The 27,790-nt window shown below is 35.2% G+C and overlaps 1 protein-coding gene across 2 annotated transcripts; it reads left to right on the top strand.

Moving 5' to 3' along the window:
- Window positions 1-1,219: 1,219 nt before the first annotated feature.
- LOC128675898 (organic cation transporter protein-like) lies at window positions 1,220-25,997 on the top strand. 2 transcript variants are annotated; one of them, XM_053755644.1, is made up of 6 exons: window positions 1,220-1,599; window positions 9,434-9,641; window positions 15,380-15,635; window positions 20,083-20,715; window positions 21,916-22,094; window positions 22,427-25,997. In XM_053755644.1, exons 1-6 carry the CDS (start codon window positions 1,430-1,432, stop codon window positions 22,613-22,615), a joined length of 1,635 nt encoding a protein of 544 aa, XP_053611619.1. In that variant the 5' UTR covers window positions 1,220-1,429; the 3' UTR covers window positions 22,616-25,997. The 2 variants fall into 2 exon arrangements, with proteins under 2 accessions (XP_053611619.1, XP_053611618.1); XM_053755643.1 differs by lacking the exon at window positions 1,220-1,599 and adding an exon at window positions 3,777-4,142.
- Window positions 25,998-27,790: the final 1,793 nt, after the last annotated feature.

Consider the following 27,790-nt stretch of genomic DNA (forward strand, 5'->3'; position numbering starts at 1 on the left):
AGATGTGGATTTTTTTATATACAGTTTTAATGGCTTGAAATAAATAAGAATTAATTGAAATATTAGCATACCGAGGATACTATTAAACATAAATAAGGAAGAGAAATCATCACGGCCTGGCAGGGATGTCGCACTGCTCGCCTGCCACACTGAATGTCGTCATCCGCGCGCCCTTGCCGTGGCTGTGTCCAGTTCACTGACCCCGGAACGTCGGGATACTACTTTTCTTGTTCTTCACTATTATTCTTTGTTCTTAAAAGTATCACCGAACAAAGATATAACGGAAAGCAATAACTTCGACATTAAGAGCACGTTATGAAGAGAGAAGAACAACGTTGTAAGAAGATTACCGAATATAAAAATTGAGTGTAAAAAGATGTAAAACAAGGTCGAAGAAGAGATGGATGGAGTGTGTTTGGCAGGATATAGCTAAGAGGAATTTAACAGATCGGTTAACATCAGAGATATAGAAGTGTGTGTGGAGGAGACTGACATAAAGTATATACTTGAAGGTTAGACGAATAATCATAATTCTTCTTATCCTGTTCTCCTAATTTATTTGAGGTTAAAGTCAGTCCGGTAAATGGAATATTTAGCTGGTTGACAATCGTGCTTGAATATTTAGCTGGTGTACAAGTTTCTCTTCGAACACGTTGATGACAATAATGGTCTATGCTTTAATTTTGATCAATGAATCAGTCAAACTGTTCTCGCGATTTGGAAACGGCACAAAAAATGGCAGAACGATCGAAGTACAATTGCGATCCAGCAGAAGTTATCAGCGCGATTGAGCATTGTGCTTGCAGTGCATATTGGGGTCAAAGGCGTATGCCCAGACTGTAACTCAATATAATAAAGTGCAAATACTAATTAAACGACAAATAAAAATGGTTTAAAATTTTATATCATATATAGATCCCTTCATTTGTAAGAAATCTTTGGTAAGAAATCTCAATATACTAAAAGAAAATCAAGATACTAAATTAGAAGTACCTAATTATTAAGTACAGCCAATAGCACACCATCTAACCTAAATTATAATTTTGGAAATTCAACATTATTGCCGTTCATTAAAGTTTTAAAATTAAATTAGCAAACATTGACAGTAAAAGTCCTAATTCAGTCAAAATAAGACAAGAAAGTGATTTTATTGTCACACAATAATAACGGTTGAGATATTTAAGTAATTCGTGGCAATAAAAACCATATAAGGGAATGGCGCAAGCGCACTGTCTGTTTAGTGACCGACCTTGCGGCCGTACCGCATTCAAACATGAATATATTTAATAAATATTAATTAAATAAAATGATTTCTAGTTCTATTTAATCTTTGTGAACGAACATTTTAATTTTAAATCATAATTCAATGTTTGGTTGTGTTTTAAATAATCTTAGTGAAATAATAATAGTGAAATTTAAATAAATCAAAATGAGTCTCGAAAAAAATAGTGAGGAAGTGACGATTGATGATATTTTAAAAATATTGGGACCTTTTGGAAGGTTTAATCTGTACAATTATGTACTTATACTATTTCCTGTGCTTCTGTCTGGTTTATATTCATCTGTTTACAACTTCGAATCCTTGGATTTGAAATACCGGTACGTACAATTACAACATTTATTTTGTATATATAAAATTGAATTCACTGTCTAAAATTGGCGTTTAGTTTATTTTTCGAGTTAGGTACTCGAATACAAAACCTAGTTGCATATTAAAGTATACTTAATACCCAAATAAATATAGATGATAAAATGTAAGTAAAATATTTATATAGTGACAAATTACACAGATTTAGTCTCATTAATAGTATACCTATTTTATGACATTTTGACATAAAGATAGTTTAAGTATTCAAGAGCCAGGTACACCTCAAAAAGATCATTTTCTATCTTCACCTGACCGGGGATAGAACCCAGAACCTCCGGTGTAGCAGTCCGGCATGACGTTTATGGAAAAATAACCTTAAACAATTTCTTACTAGGTATACCTACCTAGATAGATAACTTTTTAATTTTTAGTAGGTAAGTAGGCACTGTTTACTGGGAAGGTGAAGTAAGTAGTAAAAATGGCAAGTGTTTAAAAGACCATTCTATGTTTTTGCGAGTAACAGTAACCCTCTGACTCGCAATTTGTTTTTCTCTTAGAAATATGTTTCATTTCGAAAAATTTCTCGTGAGATTTGAGGGGTGGCTGCAGTAAAATTTACCAGGGGGGAGAGAGGTCAACCGACCAATATATTAGTTTAATATCAATTTAGTTATCTCAGCGATTCGTGAAAAAATGTGAGTCGTTTCAAGTCTCAAATTGCGTGTTACAAAATCCGTGATTAAAAAATCACTGATTTTAATCAGTTGATGATTTTGAATAGACCAACCTAATTACTTAATGAGATTTATGAGTAACTAGCAGTTGCCTGCGACTCCACCCTCGGTTAAAAGTAGCCAGTGTTTACCTCTTTCCAAATAATATATCGCCACACAAATAATCACTTCATTTCATTGCTTACTTTTTATGGGTTTCAAGAAATAGTAAAGTTAACAAGTAGATCGTAGGATTTTTCTCTCATCCTTGTTGCATACGGGGATAACAATTGTTAGACCGGCGCATTTGCACCGGTTAGTAAGGTACTTAATCGTTAGTATTAATATTTTTCTTTTCAATTTAAATTTCTTTATTTGCATACATTTACAATACGGTGTTAGTATAAACATTTATGTGCGTTACAATCAGTACAAAGTTATGCGAGAATTCTTATTTTCTTATTCTCTTGCGAGGGTCTTGGATGCAGGTTAAAAATATAGTATCGTTGAATTTGTATCTCATAACACAAGACTCGGACTTGCTTTGTGGCAAATTCAATCTGTGTGATTTGTGTAATATATATTTATTTATTATTATCCCAATCCCAAGTGATATTATAAAGGAGAAAGTGTTTATTACCTCTTCACGCTCTATCAATTCAACCAACCAATCTTCTCGAAATTTTGCATAGTTTACAGTGTGGAGAAGGACATAGAGAACCTTTCATCCCGGAAAAATAATTGTTCCCGTGGAAAATTCACGCGGACGAAGCCGTGGGCAAAAGCTATTATAAGTATATAAATAGTATAAGTATACAAGAACACAAAGCTAGTAGACGCAGTGTTATAATGATATAGCGCAATCGGATAATGCACAAGAACAAATGACATTTTTATTATGGGAAGTTTAATAATTCTTAACACAATACGGAGTAATAAATCAACTAGTCCTGTATAGAATTAGAATAGATAGAATTATATCAAAATTAGTATTTTCTAACAAATAAAATGCAATAAATACATTTTAAGGTGACGCTAGATCTCGTTCATTCGTAACCTCTTTTTTGTTAAGATAATTAATTGATTATACGTAATATATATATTTTAATTGTACATGAGTAAATCTATTTTTTCATTATTTAATTTAAAAAGATACTCATGAAGATTTCGTCTAATGTCAGTTGGTTTGTTCTTATGGCTTCAGATAATAAAAAAAATATCTTTTAATAGCGACCCGGTTTCGCACGAGGTCTATAAACCTTCGGGATTAAATTATCTAAATAAAAGTGAACACTGCATCCGTTGTATAAAAGAAGAAAGCTTACAAACAGACAAGACGCTGCGGGCGCCTTTGTTTTACTATGTAGTTATGTGCTTCAAAAAAACTCAATAGTTACAAGTTCGTTCCGCAATCGAAGCATGTCCAAATATTGACCTATTCAGCGCAGATTTCAGGTAACACACAGCACTGATTTTTGTATCGACTTTACAAACAGTCAGTGTAACAACGCGCGCGCAGAAACTACCGAATGAACGCCAACGCGCCGCGTTCTAATTTTAAAATTTCCAATTTAAATTATTCTCAATGAATTATATGTGTTCGAATTATGAATGATCAATAATTTATTTATTGTATTCGATATTTAATTAGTGTTTTAAGTTAGCAATATGATTTCGGATAAGAAAAATAGTGAGGAAGTGACGATTGACGATATTTTAAAAATATTAGGACCTTTTAGAAAGTTTAATATTCGTAACTTTGTGTTATTACTGATACCTGTGTATTTTGCTGGAATATATTCATCTGTATACAATTTCGAGGCAATGGATCTTAAGTACAGGTAAATTTAATCTAATAATATACCTTTAATAGGTATGTTTATGTTTATCAATTGTTTTTCAATACAATTTTTGAATTTTTGCTCCTTACCAAAATGAGTTGCCTTTAGCCTCACAAAAAATATTCAAATATATGGAATCTGATTGTGTTGCTTGTAATTTATTTACAAAAAATACGGTTAAATATCAATCATATATATGTTTTATTATTTACCCTTTGAACAATCCCAAAAAGAAAATTGTCTTCTAGATACTATTACTTAATTTATCTTCACTCAAATTATTATATTAATTTAGTTTATGATAAAGTGGATTGTTGTTGAGACTTCACAAATGCTAGTGTAAATTAAACGCGCATTTAAACCATTAAACTATACCAAGAATCTAACAAAATTCAGTAAAATTGTTAGTAAATGAATAAGTGACTTAAAATATACAACAGATAAAAATTCAACCTCTACTCTGAAATATTTCATACAAAAAAAAATATACTGAGCTATTACTAAGTTCAAGGTGATATCTAAAAATGGGTGTAATGACTATGTAACATTCAAATATTGTTACACCAATCAAAAAGTATAAATCCTATACTACTTAATATTATAAATACGAAAGTTTTTTGAGGATGTGTGTATGTTACTCTTTCACGCAAAATCTACTGGACCGATTGTTATGAAATTTAATACACGGGTAGAATATAACCTGTAATAACACATAGAGTACTTTTTATCCCGAAATTCCCACGGCAGCGAAGCCCCGGGGTGTAGCTAGTATCATATAAATATAATATGTTATGGCTAAACCCCGAAATTCAGTTACACCTTGGTTTAACCGCCTTAGATATGATAGCTGGTATGATAAATGTTACCTAGGTCAATGAAGACCAATAGTTATCCACCCATTATATTACAGCACCTACGTCTAGCTATCACCGAATTAAATGCTTTATTTTATCACTAGCTTTTCACTCGCTGTGGACTGTGTTTGAAGTCGGGTCAATAACAATAACTATTCAAAATTTCATCGAAATCGGCCCAGCAGTGGTCTAGCTGTGAAAGCGTAAACAACAAAAAGACTAGACCGCTATCTGTTGGTCTGGTCTGGGTTTTATTTCCATCGAGGGCAAATATTTATACTTGTGATTACAAATATGTGACAGCGGTCCTGGATGTGTTCTGTGTTTGATGGTGCACCCAGGAATTGCTACCGACGAGGGAACTCTTCGACGGTTTACTGCGAGGACATGATTTTGTTTGTGATGCATCGAATGCAATAAGATCTCTGTGACAACAACAAAAACTTGTGTCCTTTTGTAAAAAAAAATATTTCATAGATTCTTCTAATTAATATCGAATCGAAGCCCGTTACCGAATGTTATCGCTGACTTCTACAGTCGATAACGCGGACCATAATATACACGCGGCAATCGCTGTGTTTTGTCGTAAATTACTTAGCTGACAGAAACTTAGCTAACAACAAGTTTATTATAAAAATATAATTTTTGCCACAAGCTTCTATCGTCGTCAGAGAGATAAAAAATCCATGTCCGTGCTGTAAACCGTTGAGGAGTTCTCTCGTTGGGAGCAGACACTGGTCGCACCATCCGGTCACGCTTATCATAATAATGCATTGTCATGGAAACTGAAGCGACGTGGGAAATTTGATCACTGTAGGAAAACTGGAAGTAGGACAAATGTAACTTACAAGATTTGATTACAGTAAAAAAATCACGTACTTAATAGCGTATAACTAAGCCAGTTCATCTCCTTTACGTATCGATACTGAAAGAAAAAGTTTTTTACAGCCAAATTTTATATTGTGTTAGGCATCTCTGTATCTACTTATTTATTTTATGATTTTAATCGTAGAATTTAAACTCACGTATGTATATAGTAATCAATATACCTACGTGACAATCTCAGGTAAATATAGGGTGTTAGATTCCATACATATGTTTTAGTAGAGTATTTCAAATCATCATTCGAACCGAGGCTGCGTATGTGACGCCGTAAAATGTGTCAACATAAAAAATAAAACATTCTTTTAAAAAGATACTATGATTTTACAACAGAGCGCCTACCTGACCTAAGCCCTCCTTGCGAATTCATTACATTAATTACACCATACATTAAAAAAATGCATCAAAAACCGTTCATACATTACATAGTCCGTCATTATACGGTGCCTCCAACCTTTTGCGTTGACAAAGGTCACAAGACCAACCAATAATAAGTATATTATTATAGTACGTAAACATAGTCTATATACGATTTGATAGATAAGTGAACGTGCGCGAACCCCTAAGTGGCAACAGATAATTTTCTTTACATTAAAACAATTCGGGACGTCAATATGTACAACGGTGATATTATGGGCCCTGATAGATACTTCTAAATTAAATTAGATACCAAAAACCAGATATAGAGGACAACTCCGTAACTTGTGCACAGAGACAATGAAAAACATCACTTAAGGGGCCATGGCGGAAGTGTTTCCCCACTCATCTGCCTCAATCTCGCGTATTGTCCACAATTCTTAGCAGAGAAATGGTAATCAGGCAACCCCTGATTTCGCGTCGTGAACTGTAGTTAGGCTCAGATCGTCGACCTTTGTAGCCTAAGGCATGCCGACGGACTGCTACACTGGAGGTCCCGAGTTCGATCCCTGCTCAGGTCAAGATGGAAAATTGTATTTTTCAGATTGACCTAGTTCTTAGCTGTTTATAAATATAGTGTCGTTGAGATAGTACCTATCCCATAACACAAGTCTCGAAATTACTTACACAGCGGCGGCGACACGATTATCAGTGTCGTATGGATCGCTATGGGAGCTTCTTCACGCACAGTGAAATTGCGAAAAATTACCCAGAAAAACCATACCGTACGGCGAAAATAGTAGCCGTAGACAAGCAGCCTGGGGAAAAAATGTGTATTTTACAATGCAGAGGAATAATTATTGTTAAAATTTTATTTTTATTTTAATAATATACTTATTTATTCAGCCCGGGGAGTGAGGGCGTCGCTGCTGTTGAATAAATTTGACAATAAAGAGTATTTCAATTTTTTCATTATTATATGTATTGAGTATTTCAAACATTTATATCTCCGGGCAAGTCTTTTTCTCACTAGTTTAAACATGCTCTTGGATTAATTTTTGGCTGCGACGCCTGGAGTCAGGTATCTTTGTATATCTTTAATTGAATTACATATAATCATATGCAACGTGTAACATCTCGCCGCACGCGCTGCCTTGATTGCTCAATTTCTTGCACTACGTAACAGATATTGATGCAGATTTCACTATCATTCCTTCCGTGTACTTCATAGGTAAGGTTTAGGTTTAATCGTAAAAAGCCCAGGAGGATCCCTAGACAATATATCCGTATTAGCATTTATGCCATAAAAACTAAAATTTAACTTGTTATTAGAACTCCAATAAAATAAGTAATAACCTTATAATGCGACAGTTAGAAGTTGTAATTAACTAGTGAATTATTGAGTCCGTACTAACGTACAATTTTCATGATTCAACAACGCATTGGAAAAGTTTGTTGCGAAAGTTTGAGCACCGCTTCTATAATTACAGTTGTAGAATTGAGTTTTTATACTCTCAAACTTTTTATAACAAAATCATATTGAAATGGAACGGAATGGAATTATTCTCCTCAATTGTAGAATTAACCTGATGCAGAGACCTTTGTTTGAGATTATAGTCGATTTGCCATAGCTGTCAATTTGTCAGTAATAATGTAATAATTATTCTGACCTCACAGGACGAAACTATCTTGCTTGCTGATTCTACTTCCTGCAAAATAAACCTAGATGGCAAATCGACTAATGGCTAACCTACCAAAAAATCCACTTATAACATTTTCACAGGAGTGACGAATTCTCATTATAACAAATCGTCTATAACCTCTAAGCCACAAGATACCAGATTTCATTCTTGGTCAACAACGTTCTCTGAAATTATTTGTTTTTCGTGGACCTTATAAGGTACCAAATAGTGATTGTAAGATTTGAAATGTATATGTTGTAAATACTTAGTGTTATTACTATTTTTATTCCTTATGACTTTTTGCACATTTGTAATGGAAACTTCATGTCTTGACGTCATCATATTCTCTCATGGCACTTGTTCTCCCACCTGGTAAACTTTTAGTTTTTCAGATAAATTTGAGTCTCTTTCTTTTCTCTGTGTCCATTTCAAAACTCTTGACATTTTTTATGCTGAAATTTTAGGCTAATTCATAAAATTTCAAAAAATAATGTCCTATTAGTCTTTTAACTATCGGAGGCAAAATACTCATCATGGTAAACTTTTTTTATAACCAATTGAATAGCCAGATTGTCAGACATCCTAATTTATTTTACGATATGGCGATTTCACCTATAATTTTTGCTATAATTTAATTTTTTCGACTGTTTCCTGTAACAAACAAATACAATAGCAACCTTGCTTTGTGATTGTGTATCTGTCCGTACCATTGTACATTGGATATGCGTTTGTCTATACTACTCTATCACGCATCAATCCGAAGTGACAAACCACAATAGCTAAAAAGGGCAGTTTGATTGGTGGCGCAGTGATTCGCGCGCTCGGTCTATGATAGTAGCGGTTAAGCGATTTTCGCAATGGTTGATCATGTGATGCGTGACCAAAACTAGCATGATTTCGGGCTCCTACGGCTTCGTATTGAGCGACAAGAGCGAGGCTCCTGTTAGTGAAGTTTTCCATTGTTCTCCACAACTGGTTGCTTCACATTTTGATACAAAACGATGCCAACTTTTCCTTTGATTTGTCTGACGTATCTGTCTAGGTTTTTTATATTTATTATCATCATCATCATACATACACCAAGCATGCAAACAGACATGCAGCCCACCTGATGATAGCATGCTCTCCATTTAAATTTGCATACCAGTGGACGGTGAAACATGTAGAATTAAGTTTTTCTTATAACACCACATTGTAAAACAATGTAAACTCATGTTTTTGCAAATAAATAATATTAATCTTTATCTGATGAGAAGTGGTAACCGCACATACATCCAGTAATACAAACCTATTTTTAACCCCGGACGCAAAAAGTGGGGATTTAGAATTGTGTCTGTCTATCTGTCTATGTACGTGTCACCGTAGCTCATCAACGGATGAACCGATATGGATACGGTTTTTTTGATAGCTAGCTTTTATGCGGTGGTTCTTAGATTTGTCAAAAGTTGTGGCTCTAATATTTTTTAATTTGTCTAACAAATAAACCAAAGACCTTTTTAACGTACTTTTTTTTCAGATGTGAGGTCCCGGAATGTCTGGGGAGCCAAGACGTAAATTTCACAATTCCCCACGACCCCAACGGAAACCCCTACAAATGCTTGCGGTATGCCCCCTTCAGCAACTCCACGGGGAACGGAACCTGTTCCCCCCACCACTTCGACTCCTCAATGGCGATACCGTGCGAGTCTTACGTTTATTTGGAGCATCATTCTATAGTTAAGGAGGTAATGTTTGAGACATTTTAAAGCCCATTCTGCGTGTACCATCTGGTTGATCAGACCATGTTTTGCCTATAGTTTATACTAGTTTATCTGTACACAGACAATATTGTGTGCCGTAACGTAAAAAAAGTCTAGGAAATCCTAATTTCTCAATAGGCATTTATTCAGGAATTAGGACTTCAGATGAGGATAAATCTACATATATAAAACTCTTACGTTACTGAGTGACGAAGCTACTGGTCGTAGAAAGCTGAAATTTGGCGTGTAGTGACCTAGGACAGTGTAGGGGAGCACTAAGAAAGGATTTCCTGATATTCCCACGGGAAACGGATTTTTACTCACATACGAAGTTGTCAAAGTATTATAATTATAACATTTGTGAAATTATTTTATTCAAATTAATCATCTAACTTAATAGAGAAACGTACAGTCGACCGCATGGATCTTTATGCCAAGGTAATAGTGCCAAATTTGCAATAAATTTGGATAGCTTGATGTACTGTTGGTAGTACAGAATTACTCACGATGTTTTCCTTCATCGCAACCAAGTTTGATCGATAACAATTATTAATGAGTCAGATCATTTTATAAAAATACTAGCAACCTCGCCCGGCTTCGCGCTTGTTCATTTATGTAAGTATATATAAATCTTCGGGAATAAAGTTCTAAATAACAGCGAAAACTGCGTCAATATTCGTTGCGTGGTAAATAAAGCTTCAAATCGGACAGACGATTTTACGATTTTGTTTTATATGTAGTGATGATTGGGCGTGTGACTAAGAGACACATTGCCTTGGCAACTGTTAGGCTACAATCGCATTCCCAAAGAGTCAGCCCTCTTTAGAAATGCGGTCAGGCAGGCGACCAGTCATAAAATGAGAACCAAATCTTCTCTAATGGTTATCTACAGTTTATGTATGTGGATATTGTTATGTGGATCCCGGGTTTTAAGGGCTACAGTCGCAAATGCAACCGAGATTACGCGGAGATGAGAGTGATATCAAATCAAAATCATTTATTCAGAAATTACACCTTCACTAGCACCTTTTCACGTCATATTTCTTAAATAATATTTACCGAATCTACTAGCATTTCCGAACAACCGCACTGCTGAGAAGAAAGAAGAAATGCCGAAAGAAACTCATGATCCCTATCATTCCAAAAGGTGTCCCATTTTTATATATTTGTTTTATATATTTGTTAGCAGCCCGTCCCGGTTTCGCTCGGGTAAAAAAATTATAAATTCTACACCTATGTAAACCTTTCACATCTCCCCGGTTAAATCCGCATGAAAATCCGTGCAGTAGTTTTTTAAGTCTATCGCGAACAGACAGAGGCGGAAGAGGGCTTTCAAAGGTACATTATCCAAGATTGCTATAGGCTATATTTTATCTCAAAATTCCCATAAGAGCGAAGCCCCGGGCAACATCTAGTATAAGGATAAAGATAATATCAAATTATGTACTCGAAAGTGTGATCACACAATTATGTATTTGTAATTACAACAGCCACCATTAACAGTGGACATATTAATGGACTCCGCTTCGCTCACTTTAACATTAAAATCGTATGCAAATTACAATAATGCAAATGTAAAAATTACTTTGACTCGGAAGTCATTTTGTACTGCAAATTGAACGGTTTATAACGGTTTATTGTGACCATTTTTACCCGACTGCAGAAAATGGAGATAACTATGTGACAAGGACAGTTTATGGCATTAAGTACTGCCTGGTATGGAAAGGCCATACGATTACCAGTCCGCCAAAACAAAAGCGAAATTCAGGCCACTTCATGTCTGCACGGGTAATAAAAATAGATATATTCGGGTTCCTACCTAGACTAAGTCGACCAGGCGATGGAATGAGCAGCGGCTGTCATGCCGCGTTGTTCAGTTTTCTGTTGCAAAAAGTATTCAGGGACAGGGAAAATACAAACACAAATTTTCGAATCGTGTCGTACACGACATTACCTAAATACAAAATCGGAAGTAACAAGGGAATCTGATGGCCCAAGATACAGTCTCCAGCGTAACCTAACCTACATATGTAGTTAAATAAATGAATTTTCTAATTTAATACTAGGGACCTAGTAAAAATTATATTTTGATAAACCACATTTAATAAGAAATTAGGCCTTTCATCATCATCATCATGAGGTGCCATCTTCGAATTGAAGTTTGAAACCCTCGCGGCTTTGGTCCGCTATTTTCAGTTGTTTGTATCTAAGTCCGGTCCAATCCTTAATGTAATCAAACCACTTTCGTCGAGGCCTTTACTATCACATTTACACCTCTAATTTAAATTATACTTTTCCCTCAAAGCTACAAACTACTAGCATTTCGGAACAACCACAGCCGCTCGACATTGAATTTAGTGGAATCTGTTCTCTAAAATTCCACTTTGTCCACCTATTCAAATCCACAATAAAAATGACTGACATTTCCAATTGGACCTACTTACGTTTAAAAATGTCAATCATTTTGATTACAATAATTACAGTTGAAACGCTGTAGCAAATTGTGGTGGATTATGATTTTACACCATTAAAATATACCATTAAAATACATGTGAATATCATCGTGTTGTAGACAATTGTTTGTCGTAATACGTATTAGGCATGTGACAATTTGTCACAATCAACCTAATCTTGATGTTTCCACTAATTCACGACTATATTCTTCTTATAATTTTTTAAATACATATCATTGTTACATAGTATAAAACAAACCGTTTTCTCTCTGCTTAGATCTTTAAAACTACACGACGAATTTTGATGCGGGTTTGCAAGGAAAGTACCTATAAGTGTATAATTTATTATGGTTTTACCCGAATGTAGCCGGACGGAACAGGTTTTAAATTAACAAAATACAATTTTTTTCTTTTTTTCTTGATCTATGACCATGGAATTAGTAGGTACGTTGTACGGAGTAGGTACCCTAATTCCATCTCAATGACAAAATCCTAGTACCATACAAATATATAGTTTTTTTTATTCACTGCACAAATATTATGAGCACATTGGAATGTTGAAACTTAGTAGGTTTTTGAAAAATGTGTTGTTATTCTCCGTGCGTCGTCGTCGAGATGTATATGACATATGACAAATAGGCTTAACAGCTGATGTAGTAAATACTAAACAGCTGAGTATGGAAATATTAAATGCGATCAGCTGTTAAGTCGTCATTTTATTCTTCTTGTTCGATGCCCTAAGTGCTGGTCTTAGGTCTTCCTCGCTTCCTCAATGACTTTATAATAATAAGATGTTTAGTCGTAAAAATTGGTGCGAAGCGGTGGTGGTGTACGACTAATGGTTAAGCCCGCCTGTGGATCGAAAGGGCTGTGAAGGATAACCTGTACAATGGTGGATAGTTTACGTCTCTAGTGTGTATGACACTACCTGCCACTAGATGGCGGTAAGTAGTCGTAAAAGTCATGTCTCATGCCTTTAAACGACTTGAATAAAATCTGATATCAGTGTTAGCAATTACACACTCGTTGATGATCGTGAAAATAATAGATCTGATGTGGAAATGTGAGCTGAAAATTTTATAGATCCTGACGTGGACAATGCTTGGGAAATAATTTAATATAGATATAATGACTAATATAATGAATGGTTTCATTATTTAAGCGTAATCGCACAGTTAGAACCTTCAAAATTATTTTCGTTATTTCCGTGCTGTGTTTCCGTGTAATTAATTCCAGATATGAGTTCGTTGTTTTTAAGTTTTAAGAGTTCGTTTAGGAATCATTTATCTTTGGTCTGTAGAAACCTGAAATAAATTTATTTATACTTAAATATATTGATTTTATTTTGGCCAGATGATTGAAAATTCAAATTGTCGTGTCAAATATCTGACGCAGTCTACATCCAGCACATAACTCCTCTCACCGCAGTCGGTTGAAATGGAATGTTTATTTAATTGTCCACACAATGTCATTACCCACGTGTGGCTATGGAAAACGTGCGAGTCACGAAGCGAGCCAAGTGATTCATTAAAATCTTGCAAGCTGTGAAATTGCGATTTTGACGCCTTCACCACGTGGGCTTGGTCGTAGTACAGTCGGCTACAGATCAAATAACACGCCACGCATTTTGAAAACTAGTGCTCACACTTCAATAACTACCATCTCCATTTACAGTAACCTAGCCCAGGTTACTGTTACCATGAAACATAAAACAGGTAACACGTCATTGCGTCCACGTCCACACACACGTTCTCTTTTTTTACACGATGCGTACACCGTATGGGAAAATGAGACAGCACGTGGACGTTGGTAACGTACTACATATTTCGTAGTAGCCCTTCTGTACTCTGTTACTAATTATTATTTTAATATAATAATATTTCTAATTTTAACTCTTTCACCAGTCTTGAGTCTCCTTCAATCGGAGATATTTAATCTATCCCAAAATTTGTATTTCTTATGTAGATATCATTGTTGAAGAAAATAAATAAATATAATCTCTTTCATTTCCTGAACTTAAAAATTTGCAATAAATATTCTAAGTTTATTAAGAGCTTGTTGCTACAAGTAAAAATTACAAGGATATTCCGAAAAATCAAAGCATAGCCTAGAACAATGGTCGTATTAATCGTTATTGACGACCTCGGTGGCGCAGTGATAAAGTGCTTGCCTCTGAACCGAGAGGTCCCGGGTTCGATCCCCGGTCGGGTCATGATGGAAAATGATCTTTTTCTGATTGGCCCGGGTCTTGGATGTTTATCTATATATGTATTTGTTATAAAATATAGTATCGTTGAGTTAGTATCCCATAAAACAAGTCTCGAACTTAATTTGGGGCTAGCTCAATCTGTGTGATTTGTCCTAATATATTTATTTATTTATTATTTGTAATTATATATTTTGTTTCCAAACCTCAAATATATTTTTTATCTAGCGGCTCGCCCCGGCTTCGGTCGGGTAAAACCAGAATAAAAAAGTATCCTATGACACTCCTGAAGGTTTCGTCTATCTTTGTGCTAAATTTCATCTAAATCGACCTAGTAGTTTTTGAGTTTATTCATTACAAACAAGAAAAAAACAAAAATATAAATATTTTCTCTTTATAATATTGGGTATGGATGTAACCATTGTTGAATCTCTTTTTTTTCTTTACTTACTTTTTACTTCACATTTTTTAATACAAAGAAGTGGTAATTCTGCAATGTTGTAGATTGTATCCATCGTAACAGCAACAACTTTTACCTGATAGTGAAAGGGTGTTTACGAACTAAGTCTGGATTTGTGGTTATTTATCACTAACCATGAATGAAAGCTACGTAGTCAGGTTTTATGGCGACTTGCTCGTAATTACATAATGAGTTATGAGTAAAGAAGTAGCACATGTCATAGTAAAATATTCGTATACATGACACTCAATATCCTAACTAATATTATAAATGAGAAAATAAGATTGTTATCTATTCACACTCTTATCTACTCAACCAATATTCTTGAGCTGAAAATATGTACACACTTTTAGTTTGTATGACAATGCATTATTATTATAATCATGACCTGATGGTGCACCCAGAAACAGCTCCAGACGTGGGGACTCCTCAACAGTTTACTGCACGGGCATTATTATTTTTTTTACACGTTGAAGTAATAAGATCTCTCTGACAACAATAAAAGATTGAATGTGTCAAAAATGTCATTTTTGTAATAAAACTAAGACAAAAACAAAAGCGCGCGAAACAGATTTCTTAAATAGCTTTTCCTTTTTTTTTTCAGTTTGACCTCGCGTGCCAGGATTGGAAGCGCTCCCTAGTGGGCACGGTCCATAACGCAGGTTTTTTTGTGTCCATCCCTCTGACTGGACTACTATCAGACAAGTTTGGTCGACGAGTGGCCCTGATCTTCGCCGCTGTTTCCAACGGTGTCTTCGGCGTCATTCGGGCGTTGTCGGTGAACTACGAAATGTTCATCGTGTTTGAATTTTTGGAACCGGCGTTTGGAGGGGGCGTGTATACAGCGTGTTTCGTTTTAGGTGAGTAAATCAATAATTAATGAAAAACTTCAGACAGTTATGACTTAACTTAAGAACACACTCGGTTACATAAGCTACATTTCAAACAAAAACAAACTAAATCGAAATCGGTTGATCCGTCTGCGTTGCCTGCTAGAGACATTCTTTTGTTTTAGTTTCGTTTATCCATGTGCAAAGGCAAAGGGATCTAAGCCCACACAGCCATCGCCTGTAGTTTCTTATTTACTTAATAATCTTGTATAATAAGGCGTAAGCCAAGTATTTTGTATCTTTTAGTCTTATTTCGAATATCATTCATTTTACAGTCTCGCTATACTTATGATACCCCTTTACATACATCCAGCTTTTGTTTTTGATCAAAATTTACCCAGGAAAAGATACGAGGAAATGAATCTGCAATGGATGACTATTATAATTTTTATTTCGTTTGTCATGAGACAACGTTAATACTAAATCATTGGCATTTAAACATTTACGTTCGTGTCTGACCACGGCGATGGTGGTCGAGTGGTTAAGACGCCCCTAGCCTGAGGGCCAAAGGTCCCAGTTTCAAATCCTACTCATGCCACATAAGTTTATGTTTGCCACATACTATAACCATATTATAACACCTACAAGAGAAATTTTCAATAAGAAGAATAGAACAACTTCAGAATCCTAAAAATAAATTATACGTGCTGCACGAAATAATGAAAATAATTACTTGTATCCTTGACTCCAACGATTGTGGGATGCATAATGCACTATTCTGTTAATTAAAAACAAAGGTTAGTGTACAGACTACAACACAAGATACACAACATGAACCTTAAATTGCAGCAATAGTTGTCAAATTGCTGTAACTTTAGGTCCGATATGGTGTAGTACCTATGTACAAGCGTGATGTCGTAACCATTGCGAGTTCATATAGGTCATAGTAGGTACTTGTAATACCTTATTGCACAGATTGTCTAATGAAGATAGAAGTTGCATCAATGTTTATGCAATGATATGCAATTATTTGACAACTAGATAGATAGTTTTATAGTGATTTCCAACCTAGAATAGAATAGTACTATTCAATATCACACGGGGATGTCCCGCGAAGCGACTGCAACAACAGCATTCCCAAAGAGAGTTGCAATCAAAGCAAAAGTTTTTGTAATAAGTAATTTTACTTATTTCATAGTTTAGGATTGTGATTTATGATACACAATCTAACATAAGCTGGGAGTTCCTCCACGTGGTGAAGGCGCCTAATTTTTGACGACGGTGGATCATATAATAATCTTTGATAAATTCCGTTAAGTTTGGCATGCCACATATTACTTAGTAACAAACTTCCTACTAAACTATTTAAAATTAACTGCAGTCATAGATTCCACTCGAACGAAGGTGCGGGCATCAGCTAGAATACAATATAAGTGATGTCATATATCATCCTTATTTTAATTTTGAGATTGAATTTGAAATACACCCACTCTAGTTACGCCCAGTGACTCCTGTAGATACTCTGGGGTCCCATTGTTCCATAAGGCCTACCACGAAACATACAAGCACGTACGTTACTAACGTCCACATGCTGTCTCTTTTACCCATGTCGTATAGGCATCGTGTAAAGAGAGAACAAGTGAACGCATGACGTTTTATAAATACCTCATCATAGTTCCAATCACCCTGTACCTCCTTGCTTCTATAGAAATTCCGAAGAAAAAAATAACCGGGCTAATGTGAAGGTAAATATAAATTAATAATAAATAAATAAATATTAGGACAAATCACACAGATTGAGTTAGCCCCAAAGTAAGTTCGAGACTTGTGTTATGGGATACTAACTGAACGATACTATATTTTATAACAAATACATATGTAGATAAACATCCAAGACCCGGGCCAATCAGAAAAAGATCATTTTCCATCATGACCCGACCGGGGATCGGACCCGGGACCTCTCGGTTCAGTGGCAAGAACTTTGCCACTGCGCCACCGAGGTCGTCAAAATATCTACATGTGTTAGATTTTTTTCGATATCCTTTCAGTAGATTTTGCGTGATTATGTACGAGTATAAGCAGCGTAGATGATTTGAACATGGATTATTCACACGATTGAAATAGTTACTTTTACAATATTATTTACTTCACAAAACAAACATGCCAGTAGTTTTTACGATTGTGAACTTGAACTTGGCAAGACTGGTTCTCCTTGACGAAAGTATGCCAACTGTGAACTGTGAATGTGCCTTTAGGTATTTAGAATGAATAACTAATTAAAAATTTACTCATACATTTTGTTATTAAGTAAATATACCTACTTACAACCAATCAAACCAATATTACAACTTGTAAAGTACATGTACAGTCAACAGCACATCAACCTGCTCATAGAGGTTCAAGATGAATAACATGATGTGCCGTTGACTGTACAAATTATGATGAATAAATGATTATGAATATTATTATAACCAATTTAAGCTCTATTTAAATTGGTTGGTAATTTATGTCACAAAAATTGCTTTTTTTGAAAATAATAATGCGATGAGAAACCCTGGAATCTAGCTGAAATTTCAAGGACAGGAACCTTACGTCTTGCCAATTACATAGTTGCTTACCTAACTGGCAAATGTTAATACGTTTAATATATAAAGCGTGTAAGATTTACCTAATAGAAAGGAGTATTGGAATATAATGCAATGCTTGCTATATGAAAATATGTGGATTAGAAATATCGATTTATCATACAAGCAGTAGAAGTCACGATAAACCGATAAACAATGCAATTGTTTACATCTTGTGTAATATTCATTGATTTTGTACTAAACTAGCGGCCCGACCCGGCTTCGCTCGGTTAAAAACATAATAATCTTTACTCAGGAATCGCACTATCTATAATTGGAAACTGCCTTCCGTGCAGTGGTTTTTGAGTTTATCGCGAATAGACAGTCGGAGACGGCAAAGGACTTTGTTTTATAATATGTATCTAAGGATAAGTATAACCTTTGTGTGGTGTGTGGTTCCGCCCTATATTAGGACTACTCCATTTCCTTCCGTGGATGTCATACGAGGCGATTAAAGGACACGTAGCCTAGGCAGATAGGCAAAAATAGCATTCCCCAAGGAGGGTTGACATCAATCATCAAATCAAAAACTACTACCCGATTTTCATACAGTTTTCTTCTATTGATGGAGTGCGTCATGGTATGATATGGCGTATTCATGGTTTTAAAACTTACCAAAGCTGGTTTAGTGACACAAAAGTGGATCTTGGCCTCCGAAACGAGGGAGCGCCATGCCATAGTCTTCTATTTTGCGCTTTGGTTTAAATAAATAAATATATTAGGACAAATCACACAGATTGAGCTAGCCCCAAAGTAAGTTCGAGACTTGTGTTGTGGGATACTAACTCAACGATACTATATTCTATAACATATATAGATAAACATCCAAGACCCGGGCCAATCAGAAAAAGATCATTTTCCGTCATGACCCGACCGGGGATCGAACCCGGGACCTCTCGGTTCAGTGGCAAGAATCTTACCACTGCGCCACCGAGGTCGTCAAACCGTCGTTTGACAGTTAACATTTCTTATCCCTCACTGGTTAGGATCGTGGCTCCTTTTGATTTTATCAATCAGCTGTCTCCGTCGGTTTCGTTCCATTGTTGATATATAGCAGCACCATACTGGCAACGTTTGCCAGTTGACATTACAAAAGCTAAAATTGAGTTTAAAATATTTTAGACGTGTCCAGTTATTTTCGCAAACAATCGAAATATTTTTAGCTACACCCGTAAATGTGGCAAAAAATTCCTGCTAAATTCGCAAGTCGGTTTTTGTAACTCGTCACCCAACCTTCGGCTGAACGCCTCGTTAGCTAACGAACGATTCGCCTATTTGTTTCTATGCTTTTTGCACCAAAACAACTTCCTGTGATTTGTTTTAGTCACTTTCCAAGTATTTCTTGGTATTTAAGTTCACGTGATTAACGTCAAACTAAACGCTGAATACCTTTTTTATTAATGCCTATTTAGTACATTATAACAACAAAAAATAAAGTAGACTTTATATATGAATTTAAAAACCTATGCAAAAATTGCGTAAAATGTATCTACTTATTAATCACATAATAATTTACATATTATATTTACTATAGAGTAAATGGGGAAAGCAATCAGTGGTCATACTAGAAAAATCCCAACTAATATTATTAATGCGAAAGTACTGAACCGATTGTTATGAAATTTAGTACACAGGTAGAAAATAACCTGGAATAACACATAGGGTACATTTTATCACGAAATTCGGAAGCTAGTCATATACAAAATCATATCATCTCGTCACTAGTGAATCTAAATTATTCCCCAGAGCAACACTTTCCCCGTAGAGGAAAGAAAACTCGTAATAATTCGACAATTTGAAAAAAAATACTAATTTCTTCCAAAATACCTGACATTTTTATGCGCCTGTTTCAGCAATGGAGCTCGTTGGACCAAAAGGCAGAGTATTCGTCAGTCTCCTATTCAATACCATGTTTATCATCGGCGGCGTCTGCGTCACCCTCCTCTCCTGGTACTTAGAGAACTGGAGATACCTGGTCTTCCTCATCTACACACCCTCCGTCTTCATCTTCGTCTACATCTGGACCTTAACCGAAAGTTTCCGATGGTACTTCAGCAAAGGCCGCTACGAAGAAGGACTCCAGGTCCTCATGAAATCGGAGAAAATCAACAACGTATCTGTACCCAGAGACCATTATGAACAAGTAGAAAAGCACGCGACACAGCAAAGGGAAGCGAGGAAATTTGAAACATTAGAATCAAATCAGTCATCTTTCAAACAAATGTTCACATCTATCATGATCTGGAAGAGACTATTCATATGCTCTTTCTTGTGGATATCTTCGACTTTGGTGTACTATGGCTTATCGATTAACGCTATTGAGCTATCAGGGAACAGCTACTTGAACTACATAGTTGTGCTGGTGATAGAAGCGCCGGCGAATGTGTGTAAGCTTATATTTCTGGACAGATTTGGACGGAAGAAAGTCATAGCAACAGCTTTCTTTTTGACTGCTTTGATTCTTATCAACTATGGATTTGTGCCAGGTAAGAAATTGTTGTGAGTGTAATGAATCTCTTCTTCATAGTCGTATTTCTCATGACTGAGGGTCGTGGTCATTACATGGAATGAAACACACGTAATAACTTTAATATAAATAAATAGATAAACTCTTTATTGCACCATTCACAAAGGAGTTATAAGTTACAAGTTAGGAAGCAAGTGGTGGTCGATGAAAACTACTATATATGAGTCAGATTGGTATACAAATTCAAATCGATTATTCAGAAATTAGACCTTCACAGGCACTTTTTGTCGTCAATTTTTATATTTATATATAATTCTCACAAGCTACAAACTAGTGGCATTTCGGAACGACCACTGCTGAGAAGAAACTCATTTGAACAGTGTTGGACCCTATCATGCCAGATCGGCTTACCATTATTGTTTCTTACATTATTTTTTTCTAATAATATATAAAAGTACATAATATACATAGTCAAAAGGTATATCAAAACAGGTTATGATTGTGATCCGAGTGCTGATTATAATATATATATATATCGATGTGAAACACAATTAACTTATATAAAAATTCCCTCTGGCAGCACACGTACAAATTCAGGTGGCACGAGTAGGATTCGAACCTGGAACCTTTCGATCCGCAGGCGGGGATCTTAACCATTACACCACCACCCGCGTTTGAATCTCAAGACATGTAAAATATGCATATAGTAGGTACATACGAAAATGACAAAATCACGATTTCGTAAATCTCTTTGAAATTGATGTTCAAATATTGATCATCAATGTACAAATACTTAGAATTTAGAAGTTGTAATGTTGAAATGACCATTAACAAGACGACGTATCATAAATATCATATTGAAATAAAGATGTGTACACATTTTGATACCTGCAGAACCGAACGGATCGTTTGTTTGGGGATTGATTGCTCAAAGTAGGAAGTTGAATGTTCGATTTTCATTTTTTAAACTCAACTTTTAAATGAAGAAAATTAAAAACCCGCCTTTGAATTGTGTTCTTTTAAACATGGGTTTTAAATGCCAAATCAAAATCTATGACGAAACGCATCGATCATAACAAACTAAGAAAACTATAAATCTGTATTAGATACTACTTATCTGAAATGATTCAAATGTGTGAGGATATTTTTATGGTTTAAATATGAGCTATGAAGTAAAACGTGTTTTGTTTGAATCACCTAACTCTAAATTTGATTTCAGCCGGCGTGTGGTCACTAGTGATGTACCTCGGAGGCAAATTCTTCATCACCCTCGCCTACAATTCCCTGTACGTGTTCGCTGCAGAGGTGTTCCCCACAAATTATAGGACCACCCTCCTGGCCATGTGTTCTACTATAGGCAGAACGGGGTCTACTGTGGCGCCTCAAACTCCTCTACTTGTAAGTAAATCCATACTTGTCCCCTAATATAAATAAAAAATTAATCACTATTCGTTCTAAGTTTAAATATTTTAATATTCTCTGTCCAATATTCACACTACAGGATGTTTTGTTTATTCGCTAATGAAGTCGTGGACAAAACTATTATTGCGAAAATCGGTAAATTTGATATAAGTAGATATAGGGAATGACCCGAACTCAAACATAAGCTACCACAGACGAGGATTCGGGCAACAGCTAGTTAGATACAGCTTCAAGGCAGGATCATCTTATTACCTAGAAAAATTTACATTTAGATTAGCTAACCGATCGATTATACTCTTATTTTTCAGGCAAGGTACTACGAATATCTCCCTACAATGCTGTTCGGTATAATGGCAGGTCTATCAGCATTCTTCGTACTCCTTCTCCCTGAAACAAACAACATGAAACTCCCTGACTCTCTTAGAGAGGCGCAAGAGCAGGACAAAAGACCTGGACAGACCGATGAAAATAATACCAGTTGTAAAACTTCTCTTTAGTGTAAGTTGCTTAATGTTAGGCAAATGCGTTGTGACAATAATTTACTATGCGTGCGATATTCGGCTTGCTAATGTGAAAGCCGTATTTATTTATATGTAGTGAAAAATAATTCACTAAAGTTCTTTTGTGTTTGAGTTTATTATGTTTTAGATTTGAATAAGAAAAAATATAGTTAGGATTCAAACTAATGATTCTTCTGTAAATGGCGCAATAATGAGTTTGTCTATCTATTTTTTGTGCAGGATTTGTTCTGTTTGTTTAATTTTACACACAATACAAAACACAATGATGATTCTTGAACATTGTGATTTTTATTCCCGTTGATTTAAAGATCAAAAACTTTTGCAATGTTAAAAACTATTAACTGACTAAATTGTTGAACAAGTGAAATATTTTATGAAATGTAACTTTTATTTAGTAGCTGTGTGGACATTTTGTTAAACAATAAAAATTCAATAAAAACAATCCACTCGATTGTAAATACGGAATGTGCTGAATTGAATGACGTGAAAGTTTATTCACTATTAAACTAACAAACAATAGTGTGGTCTCATTGCAAAAGTTAAACGAATTTTTCGAGTTTAACTTTTTGAACATACGCGTGCTCACTGAACACCCCATTGTGGTCTTATAGTAAACTAGCGGCTCGCCCCGGCTTCCCTCGGGTAAAACCATCCATAATAAAAAGTTGCCTCCTGAAGGTTTCGCCTATCTCTGTGGCAAATTTCATCAAATTCGGCCTAGTAGTTTTTGAGTTTATCACTTACAAACAAAAAAAATACAAATCTCTAACAAAAAAACAAAAATACAAATTCTCTTTATAGTATTAGTATGGATTGGATATGGATAACCCACTCAAAAAGGTATGAAAATATAAGGTAGGAAAATATGCTAGAATTCAAAGATACGAGGTTAGCATTATGTTTTATCCACTATGTATCTATATTGACTGCATGAAGACGGCGAATTTAAAGCTTATTATTATTATTTATTTATTAAGCATACACAACAGTTAACAATCACATACAGTTTTGTAACAATGTTAATATAATGTATAGGTACTGATCTAGATCGCTAACCAAAAACGTGAATGCATTGCATGCTAATCAAATATGCTCAAAAGCTCTTACAAATACAGAAATTACAGAAACAAATTACAGATATAACAGAGAATCGTGGTTATATACTCATTTGAGTTTTAAATTAAATCTAAACAAGAGAACTGACAGAACTCATTGGAGGACAGTCTTTACTTGTAAATCTAATATGTTTCGACTCGAAGAGATCTAAACTATGCATACCATAAGGAGGGTTGACGTCAGGCAGGCGGCCGGTTGAAAAATTTAAGCCAAAACTTATTACAGTATGTTAAGTTTTAATTCGAGGGAAGGGACTTACATACTGTGCCGACCCCACATGAGTGGGATAAGGTCAAAAAGAAGACCATCTGACTTCATCAGTCGTCTGGATGGTCTTCTTTTGTCATTATAAAGCCTACACACTCCAAATACTGGATTATAGTAAGAAGTGTTATTAATATAATAATAATATATTTAAAACTGCATGTTTCTGGACAAATCTAGTCTGGCCGAAACGTTTCTACCTGCTGTGCGGTGCAGGCAGGAACGTTTCAATGACATAAAATATTGATAACTCGAATTAATAGTGGGGAACCCTAAAGGCTATTAAAATTTGTGTTTTAACTCGAGCGTCATGGGAAAGCGAATCGAATGCAATGAAACATTTATACATGTATTATAATACTATGATTCACATCCAAATGTGAAAGATTAGATGGTAGATGAAAAAATGTTTGCTTTAAAAATACAATTTAATAACTATTATGTAGTGTAAGTGGATATGCAAAATACAGGAAAGATTTGTAAGAAAACAAATTATGTTTTACGAGTATTAAGTAAGTAGGTATTTTATTCTCCTGTTATGAAATTAAGATTAGGAATTGAATAATTGATATTGTAATAAGTGAAACTAAGATTTATATTATTGGGTTAAAAAATGGAAAAAATAGACAATCTGTAGTTACCTTCCTATTGACAGAAAGTGTCTTTTTTTCCAATTTCTCAAAATTGTAAAGTGCGATAGGGACAAACTAGAATGAAGCTGACAAAACATACATAAGCTTAATTACTTATTCTTTAACTTTTTTAAAATAAAAAGCAGCTAGCTATTGACCGCGGCTTTGCCCGCGTGAATTTAATTACGAAAACGGAACAGACATGATATTCATACAAACTTTCCACTATAGTAATTTGGTCATGTTTTTAAAAAGTACCCTATGTTGGAACGGAATTCTTTAAATAGTTAATATTTTTGATGAAATTGATTGCGTTGAACAGACGGACAGACAGATAGGCAGACTTTCGCATTTAGGTATAATAAGTATTAGTAGGTATGGAAGTATGAATTAGAAATGTCAGTACGTTTTGGGTCATAATAATAAACGATTTTTAACATCAGTAAAATTTCGCTAGGCATTCTAATTTCATAATAATTATCGTTTTTTTTTAAGATTACGATTACTAACTAATATAGCAAATAACTAATAATGAAAATATAGCAATTTTATTGTTTTAAGCAAATTCATAAACTTAAAAGTTTGAATGATCGATGCGTTAGCTCGAATAAGGTGATATTTTGTAAATGCAAAAAAACAGTCCTAGACCGTAAAAAAATGAAGAAAACTGATGATAAGGACTTCGATTGTGTGAAAATCGAGCCACAGCACAGCAGAATCTGTCAAACTATTTTCGCAACGATCGAGGTTCAGCTGCGATCATACGATCATACTTCAGCTGTTAGGTATATCAGCTACTATAGTATTCATATAGTATACTATAGTCTAGTATTGTTATAGGTACTACAGCTGGATCGCAGCTGAACCTCGATCGTTGCGAAAATAGTTTGACATAGTATACCTATAGGTAGGTACTTTCAGTTATTTCCATTCATGAAAATTGTTTAATTTTTATGTATTATCTATTTTAAAATAAGTCTGGTTACTTTTTAAGGTATTTACCTATTCATATATTCACTGGTAGTCACTGGCATTTGTATTGGGTTTTATACTGTACTTATGTTATTACCTGAAATAAAATAATTTAATATTATTATTACCTACCTAACAACCAATAGGTAGGTGTTTTTGAATCAATGTGTGTACAATAGTAGTAGAAAGGTATACTTATAAAGATATACCTTATAAGTAGGTACATACGTAGCTTATAATTGGCGTAAATTACTTATTTCTTTAATTTATGTAATTAGTACTTCGAGCACTAGATATTTTCTGTAAATATTGTATGCCAATAAGTATTAGTAAGTTGGAAAAATTAAACTTGATTTGAAATCATCTTACCTATACTAAATATTTTATTTTAACCATAGAATCATAAAGAACCCTGCAATCACATTATAAAAGCATATTTCGAAACTCATCTGTGCATTTGCAAGTTTTTCTTTATCTGCGTTCCTCTCTGCCAGTATGTAGTACTTATGTAAGTGTAGATAATATATAACTTAAGATAGTGTAGATAATATAAGTCTGTGTTTTGTAGTAATAATACAGAATTTAGAATACTAGTAATAATTATTATCCATTTAGGACGTGATACTATTTATGCAAACGTGACATAGGTAATGAACGTTTGATAAAATATTCTGTGATGGTTGCTATGTGATTTTTTGGCATTCAATTTTTCTAAGTCATATGAGCTATCATCCTACTTTCCACGCCTTCCATCTGTTGAAATGGGTCTCCTCACCCTCTCATCTGAGCGTTCTCATCTGAGGAAAACTGATCATGTCAGTTTTCGTACTTTTTCGTCTCCACTTCGGAAGATCATCGGCATCCCTAGTAGTAGACCATTGGCACGCCTGTAGTCAGACCATGCTTGACGACATTAAGCCAGCATTTATTGGATTTGCCCCATTTGCCAGGGCCAGGCGAGATGGGTCTACAATCCGCGCTAATAACTTCAACTGGATCGCAATTGAACCTCGACCGTTCCGGTATTATTTCAAAGGTTACAAGTTTGTCTTTGAAACTCGTTGTTTTGACAACATTTATTTACAGTTCAGTTCGATTCTTGAATCGACCTGTCTATTTATTTACGCTATAAACAAATGGTAATGCCGGATCTATCGAGATTCAATTGCGATCCAGCTGAAGTCGATACCGCGTCTGTACAGCAGGAATATGGATTTACGTATTCCATGGGCAGGAGTTTTGAACCCTATCAGCACCCTGTCAGTCACCTGTAGGTACATACAACACGTTTGACATACGACCTCCTTGCCAACTAAGCGCGCCATCTGTCACCTTATCCGAATCCAATATGGCTACCATAAATTAACCAAGTCATCTGTTAAGTGCAGAGTATGCAATTAGACATTCCTCTGTTGAATCAACGCTGAATTAATTGCAGGTGCCACATCCGTTGTCCAAATTGCAGATTCCGAAACCACTATGAAGGTTAGATTTATTTAAGATGCGACTAGCTTCTGCCCGCGGATACACCCGATTTATTATTCCGTGATCCCAAAGCACGACGAAGGGTACTTTTTCTAAAATTAAAGTTAGGTATGTGCCTATTTCTTCCTTTGCACTTCTAACTTCCTCATATTGCTATTATAAGTAAAATTAACGACGCCCAAATCGTTTAAGAAGATATCGTTTAAGAATTTCGGTAAAGTCAATTGGGTATTGTGTACTATTGGTTGGAGGACCGATGTTAGGCCACCTGGTTGTAGAGGGTAGAGAGAAGTAGAAGAGGTCCCTGGGTTCCAGCTGAGGAAAGAAAAGGGAAAACACAAAGAAAGAAAGAAGTCGTATCACATAATGTGTCGATTTGTAAATGAAATTCTCTATCATTTGGGTACGATGGCGAGGTGACGGTAATGGTTCCCCAGGCTTCACGTTATACATCCTTCCCAATCCTCAATCCGACACAGGCAAAGACAAGATGTTATCCATAAAGTTAAAAAAAGCCACTGCTGTCAAAGCCACTGCTCCAGAGCAGCGCAATTCGGCCCGTGCTGACAGTTATTTGCATTTAATAAGAGGGCGCGCTCTAGCGTAAAAACGTCGCGCGCTCTTGTGAACACTATCTTGGAAATTGCGACACTATGACCTACATAAGTGAAAAATCACAGTT

The sequence above is a fragment of the Plodia interpunctella genome, chromosome 15 (genome assembly GCF_027563975.2).
Source record: "Plodia interpunctella isolate USDA-ARS_2022_Savannah chromosome 15, ilPloInte3.2, whole genome shotgun sequence".
Taxonomy (NCBI): Eukaryota; Metazoa; Arthropoda; class Insecta; order Lepidoptera; family Pyralidae; genus Plodia; species Plodia interpunctella.

Coding starts and splice junctions, on each gene's coding strand:
- LOC128675898 (XM_053755643.1), top strand. CDS start 3,970: ATGATTTCGGATAAGAAAAATAGTGAGGAAGTGACGATTGACGATATT. Junction 4,143..9,433: donor GCAATGGATCTTAAGTACAG/GTAAATTTAATC, acceptor CTTTTTTTTCAG/ATGTGAGGTCCCGGAATGTC. Junction 9,642..15,379: donor ATCATTCTATAGTTAAGGAG/GTAATGTTTGAG, acceptor TTTTTTTTTCAG/TTTGACCTCGCGTGCCAGGA.